The sequence below is a fragment of the Colletotrichum abscissum genome (assembly GCF_030869225.1).
Source record: "Colletotrichum abscissum strain IMI 504890 chromosome Unknown Scaffold_29.1, whole genome shotgun sequence".
Classification (NCBI taxonomy): domain Eukaryota; kingdom Fungi; phylum Ascomycota; class Sordariomycetes; order Glomerellales; family Glomerellaceae; genus Colletotrichum; species Colletotrichum abscissum.
In genome coordinates, this window is record NW_026850198.1 from 627,567 (window position 1) to 650,188 (window position 22,622).

The 22,622-nt window shown below is 48.7% G+C and overlaps 9 protein-coding genes across 9 annotated transcripts; 4 read left to right on the forward strand and 5 right to left on the reverse strand.

Annotated features, from left to right (window-relative positions):
* Window positions 1-2,456: 2,456 nt before the first annotated feature.
* CABS01_11092 (uncharacterized protein) lies at window positions 2,457-3,122 on the forward strand (the record flags this gene model as incomplete). Its single annotated transcript, XM_060544447.1, has 4 exons — window positions 2,457-2,589; window positions 2,710-2,718; window positions 2,786-2,901; window positions 2,994-3,122. 4 exons carry the CDS (start codon window positions 2,457-2,459, stop codon window positions 3,120-3,122), a joined length of 387 nt encoding a protein of 128 aa, XP_060398723.1.
* Window positions 3,123-3,634: 512 nt separating this feature from the next.
* On the forward strand, window positions 3,635-5,293 carry CABS01_11093 (cytochrome P450; the record flags this gene model as incomplete). The annotated part of the gene is made up of 1 exon (XM_060544448.1): window positions 3,635-5,293. One exon carries the CDS (start codon window positions 3,635-3,637, stop codon window positions 5,291-5,293), a length of 1,659 nt encoding a protein of 552 aa, XP_060398724.1.
* Window positions 5,294-6,075: 782 nt separating this feature from the next.
* CABS01_11094 (uncharacterized protein) lies at window positions 6,076-7,866 on the forward strand (the record flags this gene model as incomplete). Its single annotated transcript, XM_060544449.1, has 1 exon — window positions 6,076-7,866. The coding sequence occupies one exon, from the start codon at window positions 6,076-6,078 to the stop codon at window positions 7,864-7,866; it is 1,791 nt and encodes a 596-aa protein (XP_060398725.1).
* Window positions 7,867-8,258: 392 nt separating this feature from the next.
* On the reverse strand, window positions 8,259-10,588 carry CABS01_11095 (uncharacterized protein; the record flags this gene model as incomplete). Its single annotated transcript, XM_060544450.1, has 7 exons — window positions 8,259-8,576; window positions 8,675-8,740; window positions 8,807-9,136; window positions 9,301-9,569; window positions 9,695-9,999; window positions 10,058-10,101; window positions 10,214-10,588. 7 exons carry the CDS (start codon window positions 10,586-10,588, stop codon window positions 8,259-8,261), a joined length of 1,707 nt encoding a protein of 568 aa, XP_060398726.1.
* Window positions 10,589-12,125: 1,537 nt separating this feature from the next.
* CABS01_11096 (uncharacterized protein) lies at window positions 12,126-13,076 on the reverse strand (the record flags this gene model as incomplete). The annotated part of the gene is made up of 2 exons (XM_060544451.1): window positions 12,126-12,564; window positions 13,036-13,076. The coding sequence occupies 2 exons, from the start codon at window positions 13,074-13,076 to the stop codon at window positions 12,126-12,128; spliced, it is 480 nt and encodes a 159-aa protein (XP_060398727.1).
* Window positions 13,077-14,149: 1,073 nt separating this feature from the next.
* CABS01_11097 (uncharacterized protein) lies at window positions 14,150-15,613 on the reverse strand (the record flags this gene model as incomplete). The annotated part of the gene is made up of 3 exons (XM_060544452.1): window positions 14,150-15,109; window positions 15,164-15,430; window positions 15,575-15,613. The coding sequence occupies 3 exons, from the start codon at window positions 15,611-15,613 to the stop codon at window positions 14,150-14,152; spliced, it is 1,266 nt and encodes a 421-aa protein (XP_060398728.1).
* A 465-nt stretch (window positions 15,614-16,078) lies between these two features.
* CABS01_11098 (glucan 1,3-beta-glucosidase) lies at window positions 16,079-17,560 on the reverse strand (the record flags this gene model as incomplete). Its single annotated transcript, XM_060544453.1, has 1 exon — window positions 16,079-17,560. The coding sequence occupies one exon, from the start codon at window positions 17,558-17,560 to the stop codon at window positions 16,079-16,081; it is 1,482 nt and encodes a 493-aa protein (XP_060398729.1).
* A 582-nt stretch (window positions 17,561-18,142) lies between these two features.
* On the reverse strand, window positions 18,143-20,503 carry CABS01_11099 (C6 zinc finger domain-containing protein; the record flags this gene model as incomplete). Its single annotated transcript, XM_060544454.1, has 3 exons — window positions 18,143-19,861; window positions 19,925-20,146; window positions 20,342-20,503. The coding sequence occupies 3 exons, from the start codon at window positions 20,501-20,503 to the stop codon at window positions 18,143-18,145; spliced, it is 2,103 nt and encodes a 700-aa protein (XP_060398730.1).
* A 290-nt stretch (window positions 20,504-20,793) lies between these two features.
* CABS01_11100 (maltose permease) lies at window positions 20,794-22,528 on the forward strand (the record flags this gene model as incomplete). Its single annotated transcript, XM_060544455.1, has 4 exons — window positions 20,794-20,975; window positions 21,033-21,095; window positions 21,173-21,869; window positions 21,929-22,528. 4 exons carry the CDS (start codon window positions 20,794-20,796, stop codon window positions 22,526-22,528), a joined length of 1,542 nt encoding a protein of 513 aa, XP_060398731.1.
* Window positions 22,529-22,622: the final 94 nt, after the last annotated feature.

The window sequence follows — 22,622 nt, forward strand, 5'->3', positions numbered from 1 at the left end:
TTAATAAATTTAAGTAATTTTATTAATTAAAAATCGGGTATTATTTTATAACGTTACTTTTAATTAAAAAAAAAAACTTTAAGTACTACGTATCTACGCGCTATCGAAATACACGAGGTATAAAATCTAAAAAAATTACTACTATAATATAGGCCTTAATTTTAAGTTATTTTTATTATAATATTAAGGTTTTTAAAATACTCTCGATATACCCCCGGGTCTTTTATAAATTCGCGGGATATTTACTATTACTATAATATCGTTACCCTATTTTTTATTAATTATATAAGTAGTATTTATAATAGCTTTACGTTTATATTATAATACGTAAAAGGAATTAATTACTAATATTCTTTTATTTTAATAATTTCTATTAATATATCTTTACTCACGGTAACTACGTTAAGTATATAAATAGCGATTAGTTTATAATAGGCCGTATTAATTATATCTTCGTTTATAAAATATATAACTTATGCCGCATTTTTATTATTATTATATTAATAGAGATTTTAAATAATAAGGACTATATACTTAACTTATATAAAGTGCGCTACTTTAAATAACTTATTATTATTAATATTAATATTATCTAGCCTAAGAAGCTATACTTCGTTAAGATCCGTAATTATAGTATTTAAGTTAAGTAGTAAGTTAAGTAGCTCTAATATACTTAATACTATATAAGTATATTCCTATTACTATTATTAGTTTAATTATATATTAATATATTTATACTTATCGTAAGTATTGGCTCGCCTATATTATATATCCGAGTATTAAGTAGGTAAGACTATTTATTTTTAATACTTACTTATAATTATAAGAGGCTAAATAGCTTACCTACTTAATACTAAAGAATTTTATAAATAGTAATAGCGCCTTAATACTACGATTTCTAAGTAATAAAATAAGTTAACTATTACGGGCGGCTTTATTTTTTTTATATTAATAAATCCGTATATAGATTATATATTTATATTATCTTACTTACTAAACTATTTTTTTAAATTTAATAAGGATATAGTAGTAGCGTTTAGTAAACTCTAGATTTAAAGGTTTAATTTTAAGGATTTTATTTAAAAATATAAATAGCCGCAATATTTACGTATTTATAATAATATTATAATATATATAAGTAGTAATATATTAATATATTTATTTAAATATATTAATATCCGTATACCCCGGGCCCCGGGAGTACCCTTAGTACGGTTCTTTAATACCCTATTTATAACTCTTAAAACTCTTAACTACTCTTAAGTAATTATTACTATATATATAACTATTATATATATTATTATTATTATAAATTAAGTAATAATATCTTATTTAATAGTAGTAATATAGATTTGTGCGACTATGTTAATATTCTTAATCGATATATTCCCTTATACGCCCCCGGTAAGGTATGTTGCCTGAACGTTCTTTAATTAAGTATATGCTCTTCGAGCATACTGGTCAGCCACATGAAGTTTGAGACTCAAGCGATTGCTATGGAAAACATGCTGGCAGCGTATCAAATACTCGGTAGAGTATGCTTTCCATCCTTGAGGATACTTCATCGGATTGCCTCTGGTCTCGTCATAGATGTGATCTATGTCAGCTCTCGATCGCGGTTGACGCATATGCTTGAAGGGATGTGAGCCTGTGGTAACTTAATTGAAGCGCTTTCAACAAGCGAATGCTGAAGCACAGAGTCCGTGTTTTCCGCGACTACCTTATTCCGATGGAGACCTGCTCACTCATATTCTCACCAGCTTCCAATCTAGATCGATATCCAGAATGGTAGCAGCTAGTCTTTCAATACCATTGTCCCCACGTCAGACTACTTATCCGGATTGATGACTGTCAGGATGACTTTCGATATCATGGGGTTGGTCCATACGTGCCCATCGACAATAAAGAAGGCAGATTAACACTCGGCCAACACGGTGGACACAATGATCCTATGCCGATGGGACAGCGACTATGCTGAGTTCATCACGAGGTGAAATGAGAAGCCGGAGAACTCCTTGATATTCGGAAACTGTCGGATTGGAAGTCCAATTCGACCGCGGCATACGGCCGACTGCGCAGGGGCCAATTGGGGGCCCTATTTACGATTATCGTAGCCAGCCCAACCTACGGTTGGAACCTCCTTTTTACATACTACGCAGATATTCATATAGTTCAATTGATCTCTTCGTCAACTACGGTTCGAACCAACTACCCTGTAATAGGGATACCAACAGAAACTGCCCAAGTTTTCTCCAGTGTGATCGGCCCCAGGGAAGAAACCTTGTGTTCTGAGAGCGATCGACGCAGTCTCTTCCTTCATCCAAGCCTTGGAGGTTGGAAAGCTTGCGGGAAGGGATTAACTGGCAGTCAAAAAGGAGTGGAGAGCCTCCGCTGGATTGATGACCTCTAACGAGGCCGTTAAGTCCATAGTGACCGAGGAACAGTACAATGCCTGAATGAAAGAGATTAGAGACACGTTCATAGCGTTGCAAGACTGGCGAGCAACCGCCAAGCGCATTCTCGGGAAGGACATCACGTTCGACTGGGGATTTCAAAAGGCACCTCTTGGCCAGTACATGTGGCAAGGGAGTACAGAGGCTGTCATTGACTGATGTATTCCCGCAGCTCCCTTGGGAGACGTTACATGGAGCTGTCAAAGTACATCCCTCCAGCCCTTCAGAACCCAATCGCTTGACTAACTTGATGTAGATAAACCAAGTATGTCACGCAGCCAAGTTTGAATATGCCTCTAGAAGCCTGCATGCGCTGACAAACAGCGTCGCAGACAAGGAAGATATGCACGGATTCTATACCGCCTCTCTGCCTGGAGGCACTGGCGCATACGACTTTAGTAAGAGCGAGTCCTCTCCGGAAGAAGTCGAGACCTTCCCCGCGGACATTGTAAAAATGGGTTCATGTAGCAGGTACAGCTAATCTGGGCTGCGCAGGGCTTGAGCCTGCATGCCAAGCAGTTTGCGGAGAGATTCAAATAGGAAGAGATTGCCGGTTACATGCGGGACGTGGCTGCTCCCGCGATGGAGAGCATGGCTACCGATAAGTATGGGAAGCCAACGTCACGCGGCGGATACCTCGCCGATGTGTTCTCTGATGTTGTTGGATGAAGGGAGATCACGGAGCGCGCCTAAGAGGGTAAGTTGGCTTGGCTGCTGTTGTGCTTCACATACGTATGCGCTGTTACGCTCCGGGGAAAGAGCGGCAGCGGACTATCATCTGTCATCGGCCAATTAGACATGCCGTGTTTGCACTAGATGTTATCGTAATATCAGTAAACAAGTCTTGCGAAACGCCTCCATTTCCTGACCAATTATATAACCTCAGTATGCTGATGGCTGAAGCGATATGTTCAGTCGTCTACGTGTGACTGTGTTGCACGAAATGTGAGTGAGAAATAAGGCTCTTGACACGAAAACTCAATCTCTCATCATACGTATGATTTGCATATAATGTTTCACAACATGGAGAGTAAACGACCCGCGTCGAACGAGAGGCTGTTACTACCGCCTCCCAAGGGCGGATATTTGAACTCCCTTTCCCTTCATGTTTTGTGTTATCTAACCACTTCTTTAATCTACACTGGTTCATTAAGTAGAGGACATTCATCAAGAAACTCACTATGGAACCTCTCGGCGGCAAGTATGCATCTTCGGCCTGTACGTCGATGTCTATGGCCTTGCTCGTATTCACCTTTATCTCTATTGTCCTCTATCTACTAGTCTCCCACATTCGGCAAAACTCACAACTAAATATGAAGAAGACCCTTTCTTTACCCCCGGGACCGCCTCGATTGCCAATTTTCGGAAATTTCTTCAATGCGCCAGAGATATGCTTCAACTGGTTGACCCATTACCAATGGAAGTACTTGTACGGACCAATCGTGCATTATGAAAAGGGAGGCCAGTCTCACATCGTCCTTACAACGGTCGAAGCGGCTCACGATCTTTTGAACAAGCGAGCAAGCAATTATTCAGGACGCACATTCAGTCCTTACGCAGGAGAGCTCGTTTGTAACAACTACAACATTCTCTTTCTACAGTACGATACCCAGTTCCGGCTCCATCAACGGCTCCATGCTAAGGGACTCAACCCTCGCTCCGTGGCGCCGTACCATCCTCTGATAAAGTTGGAATCGCTTCAGCTGCTGAACGATCTGTTGTCAGAGATACAAGAGAAAAGCAGCGAGAAGCAAATGGGAGCTGCTGTAAACCCTCACTGGCACTTCCGACGCGCAGCATCCAGCAACGTGAGCATGATAGCTTGGGGCTATCGGCTGCTGAGAGGCAATCCCGAGCATGAAGCACAAATTAAATTCTTCGACGTCGCCCCAACCTCGGTAGTCTTGAAGACTACGCAAACATGGTACGATATCTTCCCTTGGCTAAAACATCTTCCTTACGCCATTTCTCCGTGGAAACGGGCAGCAAAGGTCCTCTTCGAGCGCGAGGAGGCTCATTACTTGGGCAATTTTCGTAGCGCACTGAAAAGACCCGGTTATAACCTGAGCAAACAAATTGCCGACAGCACTGATATCTCGGATATGGGCATGTGCGAGACTGAGCAGGCGTGGGTTGTTGGAACGTTGACATTAGCCAATGGTGATACCAGCGTCGCCACTCTGTGTTGGTTCGTCGTTGCCATGTTGACGTATCCGCATGTCTTTGGCAAGGCTCAGGCCATGGTTGATGAAGTCGTTGGTCATAATCGCTTGCCTGCTTTCGAAGACCGGGAGAAGCTGCCATATGTCGACGCGATGATCGAGGAAGTCATGCGGTGGCGACCTATCCTACCAGCTGGGCTGGACCATGCGGCCGTTGAGGAAGATGAGTATAAGGGATATAGAGTTCCGGCGGGAGCGACGATAATTCACTCCCAGTGGGCGATTACGCGGGACAAAGAGGTGTATGGCGCGGACTGCGACGACTTCAGGCCGGAGAGATGGATCGAGAATGAAGATCTACCCAAAACCGCCTTTGGATACGGAAGACGACTTTGCCCAGGCAGGCATGTAGGCAGAGAAGGCCTATGGATTTTGTTTGCCCGGCTCATTTGGGCATTTCGTCTTGAGCAGACGACGAATCCGGTCACACTGAAGAAGAAAGTGGTTGATCCGATGTCCATGATGCCGGCGGGCTTCGTGATTGGGCCAAATCCTTTTGAAGCATTATTCATTCCTAGGGGTCCATGGGTTGAGGGCCTTGTACATCAAGATCTTCAAGGTGCAGAGAAGGATGTTGGAAAGATCATGGAGCAGGTGGACACGGAAAAGAGGCTCTAGTTGCTTCAAGATGAGTTGCAAGTGGTCTTTTCTTACCGAAGATTGTGGGTGTGTCATTTTTAACACGTTTTCACATCGTTTGATTGCTTTAATTCTCCATCCTAGCTTATCTATCAACCACAAGATGATAGAAAGCGACAAAGGCCAAAACAATTACTAGGTCTTAACGATTGGTGTACCATCCTTAGCCGCTAGCATTGACAGTTGCGGGGTGCATTGAAGCAATTTGGATGTATGTCTTCCTCATGGGGTGAGAGTGGTCCTTGTTTGATGTTGGCCCGATTTTCCGGCTCAATTGAACCGAGATATTGAGTGCCGCTGACGGCCCAGCTGTGGAAGCGTTGATTCGGAATGAGTGGCTCGGGCAACCATTTGACGTTCAGCGACAACTATTCGGGTACCCACTTTGCCGAGTCTAGGTAGGTGTTATTACTCCTCCAATGGCAGTCGGACGTTTGAGGGTGTGCCGTGGTTGCGTGACATCAGGCAAACCGCCCGTGTCATTTACTGAGCTGTAAACCTGGAGAGACTGCGGCATCAAGACAATGAGCCTGGCAACGACGGAAACGGAGTGGACTAACGGGAGTTCGGACTGAGTTGAGGCAATTCAAGTGAACGGCGTCAACAAGCCTGTGTGCGTATAGACAAAGTCAGTATAATCTAGTAGCTACTTATACAGCTCATTCCTCGGTCAATCCAGGCAGGTTTAAGTGATTCAAGGACAACAGCACGGGTTGAAACGTCCATATTACTCATCAAAGGTGTCTCGAAAGGCCGAAATTATGAAGTTTCTCAACCTTCTCTCAGCCTCTTTCGCTCTTTCTAGTGCCTTCTTGACACAAGCGACCCGGCCCTTGGAAAATCTTGGCCGAGGCGTCGTTGCTGTGCGCGCAAGCGACGAAGCCATCTTGGTCACTTGGCGTCTTCTTGGACTGGATCCATCAGGAATCGGCTTCAACGTCTATCGTGACACGGCGACTTCCCCGACAAAACTCAACGACAAGATCCTCACGAGCGGCACCAATTTCCTTGATTTTACCGCTAATCCGGATGAAATCAATACCTACTTCGTACGGCCCGTCATTGACGGCAAAGAACAGGATGCTAGCGGATCTTTCAGTCTACCTGCCAAGAATGCGGTCGAGCCGGTTGTCCGGATCCCTATCCGCAGCGGTGGCGCTGTCAAATTCGTCTGGGTTGGTGATCTTGATGGAGACGGCGAGTGGGACTATGTTCTCGACAGACAGACTTCACCCCAGACTATTGAGGCTTACACCGGTAATGGGACTTTTCTCTGGGAAGTCAATCTTGGTCCAAATAGCGAGAATCAAAACAACATAGAGCCGGGATCATCGACAATTGACGTTGGCCATTGGGATGGTGTCACTGTTTTCGACTTCGACAGTGACGGACGCGCCGAAGTTGCGATTCGTATTGCCAATGGAGTTGTGTTTGGGGACGGGAAGACATTCGGCGCTGAAGAAACGAATAACCACCAGTCCATGGCTATTCTTGACGGGCGCACGGGAGCTCTTCGCGCCTTCGCCCCGGTTCCTACGGATTACATTGACGACGGACCGCTCGCCGCGCGCCTTGGTGCTGGGTTTCTGGACGGAGAGACACCCCATCTCGTTGCGTATATGAAGAACCGCATTGGGTCTGGCGATTTCAACTTGATGTATGTGACCTGGACCTTTGACGGTACATCTCTGAAGCAGGAGTGGAAGTGGAACCGGGGCGACAAGAATTTTCCAGACGGGCACAACACGCGCATCGTTGATCTCGATGGGAACGGAAAGGACGAGGTCCTTGAGATCGGCTTTGCCTTGAATGGAGATGGCACGGAGAGGTACACCCTCGGGGATCAGGGCATCATCCACGGCGATCGATTCCATCTCGCCAAGATTGACCCGAATCGTGAAGGGCTTCAGGGGTACGGCGTGCAGCAGCGAAACCCAGATCTGATCTACGAGTACTACTACGATGGGTCATCTGGCGAGATCATCTGGAAGCACGTCGGCAACAACGTGACCGACGTTGCCCGCGGCATGGTCGGTGACATTGACCCGACCCATCCCGGCATGGAAGTATGGTCGTTCTCAGGAGTCTACAACGCCAAAGAGAATGAGCTCACAGAGTCGGATACTGAGCTCGCCCCTTGGCCCCACCTGGGCCTTTGGTGGGATGGGGACGAGCTACTCGAACTTTTCAACGATGGCAAGTTTGAGAAGTGGGATTGGGAAAATCCTAGTACTTCTAACAGTCTCCCTCGAATATTGAGAGTCAGCGATTTCGGCGGAGTGACTGCCGGCAGATATCCTAACTTTATTGGTGACATCCTTGGTGACTGGAGAGAGGAAGTCATTGTCACCAATGAAGCTGCCGATGAGTTGCTAATCTTCACCACGGACAAGCCGAGCGATATCCGCTTGTATACACTGGCTCATAATCCTGCATACCGCAATGCAATGACTCTGAAGGGATACATGCAATCTCATCACGTTGACTACTATCTTGGAAAAGACATGAAGACACCACCGCAGCCGAAGATCCGATACACATTCGCTGGGTAGAGGGAATTACAAAAAGGGTGAAGTGAGAATTATGACCGACATAGGTACTTCTCGCCATTGGGTCCGAATTGATTCTTCGTTTTCTTTTAGTCTACTGGTGTGTGAGGAGGTATGAAGATTCCTAACATAGGTCGTGAATGTGTCCGCCTATAGCCCAATAAGATATTTTCTGGTGTGTCAATCTGTCATTACGCTTTGGTCAAGTTACTTCATTCATCGATGCCCCGTCCTTCTCCGTCTTGCTTATGTGTCCCAAGATAGGAAATTCGTTGCCTTGAGAGACATGCAGAGCGAACTAAAGGAAAGGGTGATATCTCAATCACAGCCATTTTTACTCTTACAAATAATCGTGAAGATGTGACTAAGGCAACATTTTGATATTAAAATATATCCTACATGACCTGACTGGATTTATCAATAGACACGCCCTGAAATCTATGGTAAGCCATTGTTGGGCGTGTCGGTAATGAATAGGATGTAGTCTGCACTCCATTCTCGAGCTGCAGTCCCTGTATGATCTGTTGTGGGACGATGTTGTTCGCTTCCTCGAGCCGAGCCTTCCTGGCAAGCCAAGTCAAGGTTGGCTTCAATGCCCACATGATGAAAGCCACAGCCGACGCCAAGACTGTGAAACACAACACAGGATGCCCAAAAACAAGACCAGCCTGCATAATGGTCCCTGCCACGGCGAAAGGCGATATGAACTGCAACTAAACATCGCACGTCGCAGTCAGTACGTACTTATTTTGAGTCTTTTCTCAAGCAAAAAATGGTGCAGGCTACTTGATGTGCAAGTCGGGAAGCTTACTATTGTGACGTTCCAGTATTGCAGGACGATTGCGCGGTTATCCCCGACTGCAACATGGAGACCGAGCTGCCGAGAACATTTTGTTAACTCGCGAACGGAATGACGAGTGGTATGGGTTGGATCTCGACATACTTTCTTTTCGAACCTTTCGACTTTGACTTTAAGTTCCTCCATTTCTTCTCGGATCGCCATAAGTTCATCTAGAGATCGACTGATCTCGTAGAGTGAGTCATTCATGTGATTGAGTCCATCTTCGCTCGATTGACACACGATACGGCTGGCGTCCTGGTCGAAAAACTTATTCCATGCCTTGATTGTCTTAGTGAGAAGGAGAATCCATTGGATAACAAGGTCACTAGTTTGTCCAAGCCATGCCTCACTTGCTTCAATGGCGTACGATTCACCTCGCATGGTGCCAAGTGAGGACTCTCTCCGAGTCAAAGGTATGTGCGGACTAGAGAGCTTGTATACGCTTATGTTAGCAATGAACGGGTCACATATGGTACATCAAGGTACAAAATCATGGCACGGAGTGATGACTCTTGACGATTCGGGTTGTGTTCCAGGACAGACCATCATACACACATACTGTAGATATCGAGGAATGGTGGGATTTTGCCACTTACATATTCGTCAATCATGTCTTTCAGCTTAAAAAGGACATTCATCCAATGCTGAGTGATCCTTGCGACGTGAAACTTTACTACCAAAAGAAAGTATTCACGCGGATCCGTGACCGACACATTGTCAGCTGTTAAATTTGCAATGCTAAGTGCGTCAAGTTCGCAACTAGTCATATCTGGGTCAGGATATGGGTCGGCGACATAAAACGGTAGCAAGTACTCGTTGTTCGGGTCGCTATCGTCTTCAAAGTAAGAATCCATGAGGCCGATTGCTGTCCAGTGAGATGTATCACGTCCAGTAACACAGATAGAAGTTTGAGCCTCGTGTAAGTAGTCCGAGCCATGTGCGATCCGGCCCGGCCTTGCAGCGCCTGGTAGAAAGGATAAATCTGTGGACTTGCGTAAAGGTAGACCGTCCCCAGTAACACGCTGATCTCTTCGTGGAGAGGGTTCCCTTTTCCAGACGGGGTAAGCCAAGTGGAACTCCAGAGTGAAGCCACCGTCAATCTGTTTATTGCCGTGAGCAACACGAAAAGATATGTCTTATGAATTCTTGGGAATGGTCTCACCACAGTGTCAAGGCCGATGGATGTTTTGGCTGTGAGATGCTTGAACATGAAGTCTCTGATGACTGGGGCTTGGTGATCAGGGGCTCTGACAGCTAGAACTCCAAGTGTCCATTGACAGGGGTTGTTGATACAGCTGATATTCAGTCAATTACCTCACGGATTGCACCTTCACTCTTCGGGCAGGCTCTTACATCTTGCGGGTATCAGCATTTGAAATGTCCTTTTTACCGATTGGCTAAAGAAGAATTAGTACAGAAATACTGATATTACATTGGAGCACGAATTTAAGAAGCAGAGTTGATGCCAAGGTCAGTCTCCAATCCTCAAAGATCTGAGTCCATTCTCACCTGTGAATCGAGGTGGCGATCGAAATCTAAAAGTGAGAGCGATCCATTATAACTCCTTGGTTTGTTTGAGAGATCTCGATCATGAAGCCATGCTGCCAAGTTACTTGGCATTTCGAAATTGCCTTCGCAGATTCTTCTCAAGATCGTTTCGTCGAGAACATTTTGGAAGACTGGCAACTCGTACTCAAGCCGAGGTGAATAGTCAGGGATATTGAGGAAGGTGGAGAGGAGACTAGGGTTTGTTCCTTCATCTTCAAAGCGTCTTTGGTCTTTGGTGTGTAAATCAATGCGGGAGATCTCGGGGTTCCGTCTTGTCATTGGACGATTCCACTGGACAGGTCGGCGTGGGAACGGCCGTGATGCTGCTCGATCCATTGTGAAAACGTCATTTTCAGGTGATTACGCTGCAAGTATATCTGTTTCTCCATGACTCGAGAATCATTCCTGAGATGTGAGGAATTATAGCCATATTTAAGTCCGGAGTGGGCAGAAGCCAACCAAGCCAGTCATTGCCCGATGAAAAAGATCGTCCGGATTCTCTTTCCTCTCAGCGGCTCAGTTCAATCCAAAAAGAGGGTTGTCCAACCGATCCAGAAGCATCTTGGTGTATTTGAATGCATTTTCGCAATCTCTTTAGCCAATCAGGTTCACTACGAACGCGGTGCAGAACCTGCGCCACCATCCCTGCTGCCTTTGCTGCATTCGTTCCCGAAACCCAACCCGTTGGGCATGATCGCGAGCGTTGAGAGGCACCAATAGGCTTGATGTTGTCGAAAGGTGTGCCCTTCATGCAGTTCTGATTGCTTGAAATACTTGCGGGTGTTACCGACAGCCCTGAGAAAATTAAGCGGTGCATTGGCCGAATTAATACTCGGACATCTTCTTACGCCTCCTGATTAACGGTGAGGAGAGCCGAGTTTTCGGCAGCTTTCAACTTCGAAGGCAGCGACTTGCTGATTCTTCATTTGTCTGATCTTGAGCATGACTCTAGTCAAGGCGAACAAGGCAGCCGCGCTAACATTCATTGCGACGAACGGAACTCTTCCACGACATCTTCGAGATTGACGCGCATGCTTAAGTGGCATATGTCAGCTTTCTTCCGATGCTGCTATTTGTTCTCGTAGTACCCCATGACACCCTGAACTTGCGCCTTTTATTGATTACCAATGAAGTCTGGGTTCACAAGGAACTAGCGCCATTGCTTTCTCTCATCTTGATATTACCTATGAATCTGGCTCTGCTTGATTTTGTGTTTTTGACAGTTTTAGGTTTCCTAGCCATGAATAGGAAACATAGTGGCAAGAGCTGTTCCAAGGCGCCTATGACGGATTGCTTCATCAACCTAAGCTAGTGACTCGTCTTGTCCCAGAGTCTCAGGCGCTCGCCAGTGTCAGGCTGCCTAAAAAGTCCAGGCAAGAAAATCAGGACGTAAAACCTGTGACATGGAAGCAGCGCAACCTTCGGGAACTTGCATGGTTGGACATCGGCAGCCCTGGGGTACTGGACCAATATCTGAATGCATGATGCCGCGCCATCATCTCGCAGTCATGCGAAGGACATGTATGCAACTGTCATGTATAGTATAAGGTGCATTAGTTGATTAGCTACGACAAAAGCGTGTTGTGGAATGCATATCGTAGCCAAGTTGAGGTGGGACATGTTAAGACTCGCAACGTTGCCTTGACAGGAGACCATCGGACCCACGCGCACTACCTGCGGGATCGGCCGAAGACTGTTAGCGCAGCGCCACTTAAACGCTGCATTCCAATGCAAATTCACCCGATATCTTTTGCCGGTCCTGTCTACTCTATTTGAACAACGCCTCTAAATGACTAAGGTATAATGCGTGGATAAATGAGAGGCAGAGTGCCTTCGGACTTTCCCCAAATGTGGGATGTCCTTCGGCCAAATTTCAAGAGTGTGCTTTCGAGGGGACAGTCGTTGCTGGAGTCGCCGCTCGTCTCTCATTAAATCCCTGCTCATCCCACTCAGCATAGCATGCTTCAGCCCACCCTGCTTCATTCCACCTTTGCTCGTCCTCTTGCACCATCGTATCCAAGACGACAGCGCATGATAATGGTGAGGTGAGTAAATGATTCCTAATGCCTTGATGGAATACGACTTTATCGGTGTATATAAGCCACCAAAGCTCTCCCGGCCGTGAATTACACTGGTGTGTGGCATGGAAGAAGTCAGGTCTCAAGCAGGAGATCGGACTAGCGACGACAAGTAAAGATACGTTGTTGACCTCAAATTCTGATTTTCGCGACCGGGCAATACGCGCAGCGCGGGCAACCACATGCGCCGCAGCTCTCATGACGGATAGCGTTGCCAGTTTGCCCGCAACGACACTACATTAGCCACTGGTGAGCATTGTTCAGCAATGAGAGATTCGAGACAACTAACACAGGTCCAAATATATACTTGCTTCCTTTTTGGTCCTCGTTGGAAGATCCCGGTCCACAGCCAGTCCGTGCCACCAGGGTCGTCGACACCTAGGGGTCTTGCGTTCTCCGGAGGACAATGGCGGTGCTCTAAAAGACTACACGATACAGCATAATGGGTGATGCTGTCGCCGAGTGGACTTTCAAGCGAGAAGTCGACGACGTCCAGAACAGTCTCATTGATAGGTATCGTATCACTGCCATGGCCGCCTTCCCGATATATGGCACCTTGACATAAGATCGAGATATGGTCTTCTTGACCATGACCTGAGGCAGAAGAGGGCACGGGCCCTTCCCCAACAACAGGCGAGCCGTTACTGATCACGATTGGGAGGGTCAGTCATCAGACGCCTGGCAAGGGTTCGCAAGCAATCTTACGCTGCTATCAGAGAGCTCTGAGCGCTCTTGACGTTCTGCATCTTTGACCTGTCGACTGACGGCTCGCTTGCTACGTCTTGAATGGGTACAGAGAGCTTTCAGTCGCAGACATTCATCAAAGAACGATATCGGAGTATTCGGAGGTAAATAGTTGTGCGACGAAAATTACCTTGCGTTGGCCTATGGCATGGCTTGAAACTTGCATGTTCCAGTCCCAAGTGGGGGACTTGACGCATCCTTATAGACAAGCTGTGGCAGAGAGTCGCACAGCGCAATCCCTTCAGGTCCAAGGAGGTTTAAATTAGAGCAAACAGAAAACTTGTATCGGTAAATGGACTTTTGCACAGAACATTGCTGTTTGATGCGCCGGCCAATTCGTAAAAGAAAATTCCCTGTGTATACGGTACCTATGATAAAGTTCATGCTTGCTAGGGCCCTCCAGCTCTTGTAGCATGGACTGGCCCCTTTTCTTCCTTCAATAATGCTAGACGGGATTAGCTTATCATGATATCCAGCTAAGCAAGCCTTAGCGTACTCAAGAAAGGTCACCGAGTGTTCATGACAGCTGGCACGGGACGTCAAATAGAGGATGAAGCAAGGAAGCTATCGTGTACAGCAGAATCTGGCGACTTGATTATTCGGGCTATCCTAGGGGCACAACAAGTTGAGGAATGATTCCCAAATGGCAATAGTCTCGCTGTTCGTGTTGAGAATCCCCCTCATCTAACAACAATATCCAATAGGGCAAGGCCTAAATCTTACGATCATCTTGATGGGGAATCCTGGGCAGAGGCCTACGTGCTAGCAGCCATCGTTCTCAGGGGGTGATTTGATTCAAATTGGCGAGATAGAACCCTGCCACAACGCTGCGCAGCCTAAATCTACCTACTACTGACGCCTGAACGACCATGCAAAGTCAGCTTGAAAGCCATCTCACCAGCCATCCGACGGCGTCGCAAGGTACGTACGGAAGACACATCAGATTGCGCATCTTCTCGGTCCGAATGGCGCCAGACCTCTGAGCAAAAGTCCTCAAAGGGGGAAAGTCAGAGAAAAGCGGGAGATTGATGTATTAGGATCATCCGGCATTTGATGGAATGTCTACTTCAGAAGACTAGTCCTGGTAGGACTTCTTTGCTACCCAAGATTGAGCCTGGTAGGCATTGGCTGTGAGTGCCTTGACGTCAAACCCATACAATGCTTTCTTGCCCCTGACCTTCTCCCCTTGGAGTGTTATTTCTCCACAAACCTCGCTGCATTCTAGAAACTCAAATCCCGAACTCTTCGTGACTTCAACAATTTCGTTGAGCGATAGTTGAACAAACGGACCAGTGCCCCATAGCAAGGGCCCATGATTGATCCAGTATCCACCAGGTCTCAGTAGCATGTGAATTGTGTCCAAGTAGGCCATAAAGTTTCTTGCTGTATCGATAAAGAAGTGTGTAACGATCGCATCGTAGTGTCCGTACTGTGTCGTAAAACTGGTGGTGAAGTCACCTTCGACAAGTAAGACTGCGCTAGCATTCACCCGTCGGTCTGGAAATAAGATGGATCGCATCATGTCATCAGTTGTTGCATGATGCGACCAGCTGTCAATAAACGGGTGTAACGAGGTCGACTCCACTTCGGGATGAGCCTCCAAAAACCGGGTGACGACATTCATGAAGGAGGACCACTCGTTGCTTGTCACTTCAAAGCCTCCCAAAGCGGCAATTTCGTGGGCTAGACGGCCCAAGCCTGAACCGGGAAGTAAGGCCCGAACATTTGAACGGTTGCCGTCGGGGAAGAGGGATTGAAGCGTGCCGATGAGGCAGGGAAATGCATCGTCCCGCTCTCCATGCCCAGCGCGGGACCAGTCCCGCACAAAGTGTTTGAGGGCCTGGGAAACGCTGGTCTTGTCGGCGAGTTGGCCGGCCTCATCTTTTGCCTTGCTATGCCGTGCAAGGTCATCGTGCGAGAGTCCGTAATAGCTGAGTGCGGTCTCCACGATTTCATCGCACAGTGCTTGGTTAACATCAAGGAGCTGCTCTATCCTATCGAACTTATTCGAGTAGCCAACTGTTGTCTCCAAAACCTAGGGACAGATCAGAAAGTGACAACATCAAGGTCTCCTGACGGACACACTCACCTTCTTCTGGGCTTTCGTGACGTGCTTGTACAGTCCCTTCAAGCGATCGACTTCCGCCATTTGCCTAGGCTTGTACCTTGAGAAGCCAAACAGAGCCTCGAGTAACCGATGACGGGGGTGATTGGTGTCCCACTTGCCATGGTGTTTGCTCAAACGCTTCAATAAGTGCTTTTTCTCCTGGATATGCCGTGGACTCATCTCATCCGAGGCATTACCAACGGTTACCGTCACTTGATGTATTAGCTCAACAAACGGGGCGCCCTGCATCTACATCATATGATCATTAGCGTTCATGGAAGATGAGCCTATCACTACCCGTCCGTTATGATCTTCAGTTGGACAAAGAGCCCTGCTGGGACTTGGGCCAACGGCAAGCAACATCACACGGCTGCGGCACGGGTTTCCACTCACAGTCGGGGCGGCGATTCCAACGTCCTCCGCAGCGTCCATCCTTTCGGCCGATTCTCTGCTATGGGTATCTGCAGATATGACACGGAAAGTCAATTGAGATATGATGAAGTAAGAAAGGGAAATTAAGGCGCGCATGACTGCTGATGATGTTGAGATTGTGTAGCGTGGGGGTGTGAAGCGTGGCAAGATGTTCCCTAGTCGAAGTCAATTTGAGAAGTTAACTATCAAGAGTGGCTTCACTTCTATCGGCTGAAATCTTCATTACTTTGAATGTGGGCAATTCGGATTTAAACAAGCGTTGTGAAAACATAGATGAGTGAGTAGGTACCTTGATGGCCGCCAAGCCCAAGAGGTGGATAATATTTGCAGCCAACACACAAAATCTTGTGGCTTAGCATGGTAGTCTTGTGCAATATTAGATCCTACGTTTTCTCCCAAGAAGGCCCAGATCCTTTCAATGTCCATATTTCACATGCAATCGTCTATCTTCAGAGTCGAATTCCATCATGTGTAGCCATTAGTCCCATTCGTGAGTTTCCCATTTGCTGTCACCGCATCCTCCTTCAAATACTCGTTCAAGCGATCGCGCGTCTTGCAGTTCTCCAACGCAAAGCTAGCCGCTAGCTCCTCGAGCTCATCTTCCGTCTTGCCCTTGAACAGCTCCGCAAACTCCCAACCGGCGTACTCGCTCATTAAGCACTCCCGTACCACACGCTCCACCTGCCTGTCAAAGTTCCACACCTTGGGGTACTTCTTCTTAAGCAAGTGCGCGGGAATTTGCTTCTTCAGCTTCTCGATAAACGGCGCGTAGACCTCGTTGTCGATGGCGCTCTTGTCTGCGCAACCCCAAAAGTCAAGACCGTTCCGTTGCTTCTTTTCAACAAATGGCTGGATGAGGCGCATGTACGGGCTCTCTGGGTCAAGGTAGACCATGCCTTGATAGCCGATATCCTTGTACAACCAGATGCTCCATGAGATGCCGTCGAACTCCCGGTATATGGCGAGCTGCTCCTTAAGCAACGCGAAGCGCTTCTCGTTGGTCGCCTCGGCGTCGGGATCCGTCTTCGGGTTCTGGTAGACGGGACCCCACTCGCCGTTCCAGATGGGTACACCGGCCTTTTGCATGAATTCCACCTTACGCTTAAGACTTGTGCGCAGCTTCTCCTTCTGTTCAGATGTGCCGTCGTACTGCTCGGGAAGGGGAAAGCCCATCATGCTGTAGTCGTGGCAGCTGTAGACACTGTTGGGCAGTGTCTTTTCTGGTGAGAAGGCAGAGAAGTCCATAGCGTAGGTGTTGCCATCCAGGAAGAGGATGTGGTCGGGGTCGATAGCGCGGATTGCCTTCTCGGCGCGCTCGTACCATGCGATGAGGCGGGTGTGCTCAGGGTCTGCTGGCTCATTCAGGGGGTTGTATCCCGCAATGACCTTGTTCCCGGCGTAGTGACGGGCGAGAGCCTCCCATAATTGAATTGCGCGATCCTGGAAGTCTTTAAACTCCCAGAAAAGTGCTCTGCTGATTCCTGAGTCGCTGTGCCAGTCCTGGTTTTGCCCACCTTGGACCGCATGGAGGTCCAGGATGACATAGATGTTGTACTTGGCGCAAATATTGACGAGGCGATCGAGAAGATCAAAGCCGGTCTGCTTAATTACGCTCGGGTTGTCGTCATCCTGAAAATGACGGTAGTTGAAGGGTATCCTCAAGCAGTTGAGACCCAGTTGTGCGTACAAGGCGGCGTCAGCCTCTGTGAAAAAATGGTGGATGAGACGGTTGAAGAAGAAGTCGGCTTTTTCCTTGCCTAGTACTTCTTCCAAGGCAGCGCGATGTTCGTGCTCGTGACCGGCGTACCCGGTGATGAAGTTCTCCATGTTGAGCATGCCACCGAGGCCAGCGCCCTTGAGGATGACTTCATTGTCATTCTCGTCGACAATCTTAGTTCCCTTGACGCGAAGCATCGTGAGAGGGGGGTTAGATGTGGCGGCCGACATTATGAGCGGATGTGAGGTTCTGGGTTTGGGGATATGATGTTGCTGATTGTCGGTCTTTCTGAGGACGGTTCTTTATACCCATCAGCATCGTGACCAAGACTACATAGTGGACCGATTTGATAAGTATGGCCCAATCATGAAATCGTATCGAGGCTCTGTTCTGCTCTCATCGCGCATGGCTAAGTGAGCGTCCGGCTGCCCCCCTCACCGTCTTAAGAGCGACACTCCGCGAAGGTGGGTTGATGTGGGGCTTGCCTTAAAACACATTCTCCATCAATCCCGCATGTGAATCAGCCCGACTGGACCAACTAGAGTCTGGGGTACAGCGATTTGCGCATGAGGTGGAGCTAGACTCTGACCGATGAGGCGCCAGGAGCTGCCGATTGACATTCGTGGGAGTCTTCGCTCTGTGTCGACCAAGTGACAACATGACTTTCCCACAACATTTCCAGGTTCCACGTTGTGTCAAGCGGAGTATCAATCGAGTTGCATTTAGCATGAGTGAATCGATGTAGTATTGTCGGTAGTCAGCTCCAAGACCCTTGATGGACAAAGATCAAGATACCCGACAAATAGCCTCGACTAAACCCGTAAACGATAAGCCGATGGGGATGGTGCCGAGATCATCCCACATGCCTTGTCCAAGACGCGACGAACAAGCTCCATCTCGCGCGTTTCGCACTCCCAAAATGCAAGTAGATCAACCACCTCTCCTACGGCGCCATACCAATCATTTGGTAGGAAATGTCTACCTTCAGTACCGCTAGACTGGGTGAGCAATGCTGCCGCAACCAACACCAGAGCGCTTCGAGAGCAGGATCGCATCATGGGCAGCGTCCCATGATGGCGATGTCTGTACCCTAGACGATTAATGGCGAGTCGATAAGCATGGTTTTCGAGACCTTTTTGAGCCAACGATTCCACACTTGGAGTAAGAACCTCGCCAGCGAACTCGGGGTTCGCCCCAAGTGCATCGAGGAAAGCGGTAGTAAATGGCCAGTATATCACCTCATAAAGGTTCACCGCGTGACCTCGGAGCACGAATCTGCACACATCATCCTCTTCCGGAGGCTCGGCGAATGAGAGACTGGAAGGAAGCGAGCTTATCCACTCTTGTGCTTGCTCCTCGTACTGCGGCACTGCCGCGGCCATTGCCGCGAGGTATGCTTGGCGCGTGGGATGTTCTTTCTGAAGGCCCACCATCTCGGCACTAATCCGAGAGGCAAGCCTTCTGAGAGAGATTTCGGCCAAGTAGAAGTACCATGATGTTCTCTCGCGAGCCAGACGCGGATCCGTTGCCGCCTCAACTTCTGCCCTAGGCGCTGGCGGCGTCGGGAAGAAGGGCGGGTAAAATGCCAATTCCTGATCGCTGAGTGAGAAGTCTGGGAGGTAGAGATCCCCTCGCATCTCTCGCTCGGATTTCCATGAGGACCAGTAAACAGCCTGCTGCAGAGTGTCGATGGAGTAATTCCGTGACTCGTCGCCCGACTCAACGTTTCTATGGTAGCGCTGCTGGGCCTCGGGGGTAAGAAACGAAAATTGCTGACAGCTAGCTAGCGCCTGCACGAAGTACCTCCACGCCTTGACAGGCTGGAATACGCACATCATGTAGACCCCTGAAAGAAACAGACATTGAGCCGCAATAATTTCATCCGACGACAGTAAAATTCCTAGTCGCTTCTGCGCGGCTTGGAAGAAAGCTTGAGCGTCGCTGTGGGCTGCGGAGCCCAGCATCGTCTCCTGGCTGGGCCCAAAAGGTGTGGCCAGAGAGCCTAATGCGCAGATCAGGAGAGAAAGGCAGGACTCAGCCGACCAGTTGATCCCTTCAAGTACGGTATGTGAGACCATTTTTCGCGTTGCTGTCTCGTCAAGAATCGGATTCTTGACATGGACGTAGCTGAAGAAACTATCGAGCAAGTCGTTGATTCGTCGGGGCTCCAGGTCGAGAGCGCCGATGAGGGACATTGGAGAATTCGCAGCTATCGAGATATGATCAACATGCAGAGTCATGTCTCCAGCATCAATGCCGTGGCTAATCTCCTCAAAGATGGCCCATGACAGGACATGTTCTGGCCTCGGAGGGAGGATCATCCCCATCTGGATGAGAGGCCCCACAGGAGGTGCTTCTATTGTCCGGTGCTCGACAGGGGCCTCGACCACTCGCGTTTTGTTGCTCGGTAGTCCATCAACTGTCACCGATCTCATCATCTCTTCCAGGTCATCGAGTCTTTCCAAGATCTTGAGACTAGCCGGGTCGAAGCTGGACAGGTCTACGGGCGACTGGATGCAAGTAGCTCCAACCTTGAGGCAGAAAGAGCATGATGGCTTGAGATTGTCACATTTCGTTCTCCGAGCCCGGCATACTTGGCATGCCCTGACGGCTCTCTTCCGCTGATAGAATGCGGTTCCGCGTGCTGCTGGTCGAGTGTTGGTCTTGGACGTGGACTGTTCCGGCCGACTCCGGTCTAGGTCAGACGCGTCTGTGGCCGACGGCACGTGGCTGTCCGGGGCAGATGGGTCTGTCATCAGGAGAAGGAAAGGATCGCCAGGCGTACAATGGCTCAAATTTGTGGGGGATGAATAACACTACTTCTGGGAGGCGGTTTGTGGGTTGCAATGAGATGTTGGATGAGGTGGAAAGCTGGAGAAAAGACGGGGGAAAGTGTCGCGGAGTGTCGCTTTTAATGTTCTTTCCTTCGCCGTCTGGAGATTCTTGCCGGGCTAGCCAGAAATGGATTGCGGGGAAAGTCTGGGGCTCCACAACAGCCCGAGGATACATACCTGCCGTTCCACGCTCTCGGATTTTCGAGGGCGGTGGTCTCGGCCCAACACGGAGGCGCGTGGACTGATTTTCTTCACGAGCCATTCCTTGACCTTGCCATATTGGGCGTTCGTTCGCCTGACTGTGGCTTGACTAGTCGCGGAATGTCGCTCATACGCCATCCGTCCTGTTGTCCTTGGACAAGGGGTTCAGCAAGAACTATCCGAATGACCTCAACACACTGAGGTTGCTCGGGATTATAGCACCATCACGAATAGGGTGTTCCAGCAACCTGACTGCCGTAAATGAGGAGTTGGCAAAGGATATAATCTCCAAGACTTCCCCAGATTTCCTGGTGATCATCCTTTTGTTCCCCAGTCTCCGCCGCTCCTCGACCCTGGTTAGCCATCTTCAGTTTCCACATCGAGTCACAATCGAAGTTTGTCACATTCTGTGGCAAATCCCATCAAACATGGCAGAGAAGAACGACGTTTCGGATCACTTGGAAGCAAGTGTTTCCCATCATGATGCCAAGGGAATGGCCGTCGGTTCGACCAACCAGCAGGAGCATGATCTCACTGTGCGAGAAGTCTTCAAGAACCACAAAGCCATTGTCTGGTGGTGTTTTTACTGGGCAATGGCCGCCATCGGATGGTAAAACATACAGGATGACCTCCAAGAGTTGCAATTGGCTGACTACGCGACTTTTAGGGGGTTTGATGCGCAGATCAACGGTGCCATGATTTCCGTCGCATCCTTCAGGAGAGACTTTGGGTACGGATCCATACGCAATCTCCTGGCCCAAACCATCATCCTCGCAAAACTGCAAAGACTAACTAGAGACTCAACAGATATGTACTCGACGGCGAAGCGATTCTCCCCGCGGATTGGCAGTCTGCCTTCAATATCATCAGCACCGTCGGTCAGTTCTTCGGAGGCTTTGCCTGCAGTTGGCTCGCAGATAGAATCGGACGCAAGAATTCCCTCCTAATCGGCGTCGTCATCTGCACTGGTGGCTGCGTCGGCGAGATCCTCTCAGATACCAGGGCAGCTTTCCTCTGCTCCAAGCTGATCCTCGGCCTGGGACTCGGTTTCTATCTTACGCTTGCACCCCTCGCATGCAGTGAGCTAGCTCCCGTCGCTCTTCGAGGATATGCCACAGCTGGTGTTAACTTGGGCATCGCCATTGGCCAGCTCTTGTCCAACGCTGTTGTCAAGGCCTTTGGAGAAAGATCCGATCGCTGGGCCTACCGTGGGCCCTTCGCCACCCAGCTCTTCTTCGTCCTTTTCCTCGCCGTTTTCTTGCCCTTCACGCCCGAGACCCCATGGTACCTTGCCCGCAAGGACAAACTCGAGCAAGCAGCAAAGTCACTCAAGAAACTATATGGACAGGACTACGACGTTAACTCCAGGCTATCTGGAATTGTGGCAACAATTGAGGAGGAGAACTTGAACCAAACACATGAGCTTGGATTTGTCGACTGCTTCAAGGGCACCAACCTTCTTCGGACAGGCATCTCAACAGGTGTCTTTCTTTGCCAGCACTTGGTAAGTATTCTTTCTCACCTAGACATTCTCGACTGTTTGCTGACTGAGTCTGCACAAAGGTTGGTATTATCTTTGTTCTCGGATATTCGACATACTTCTTCCAACTTGCCGGCCTCGACGTCTCGAAATCCTTCGACCTCGGCGTGGGCGTCACGGCTTGCGGTGTCCTTGGAAACATTGTCAGTTGGTTCGTCATCGAGTCCTTTGGCCGCCGGAAGATCTTCATCTCCGGCATGGGAGCCCTAACAACGCTCCTCCTACTCATCGGCATCATGGACGTCGTCCCAACTGATGCCGCAAAATGGGTACAAGCCGCCTGCACCGTCATTTACGCCTTTGTGTACTTCATGACCATTGGTGCCATGGCTTTTGCCATCCTAGGCGAGGCTTCCAGCTCTGTTCTGCGCGCAAAGACTATGGCTCTCGCTACCGCTACCCAAGCAATCTGTGGCTTGGCAATGAACTTCGCGATTCCTTACATGGTCAACCCGGATGAGGGCAACTTGAAGGGCAAGGTTGGATTCATCTTTGGTGGACTGGCGTTGATTGGTACTGTGGGAAGCTTCTTCTACGTCCCCGAACTCAAGGGCAAGACCTTTGATGAGATTGACCGTCTCTTCGTGGCGAAGGTACCACCGAGAAGAATGGGAAAGATGTAAGCTACTCGAAAGCCATTGAATCACAGTTAGTTATCATTGGAGCAGTGCAGTAAATTAATACACGGTAGAACGTGGTCTAATTATGACTGAACCA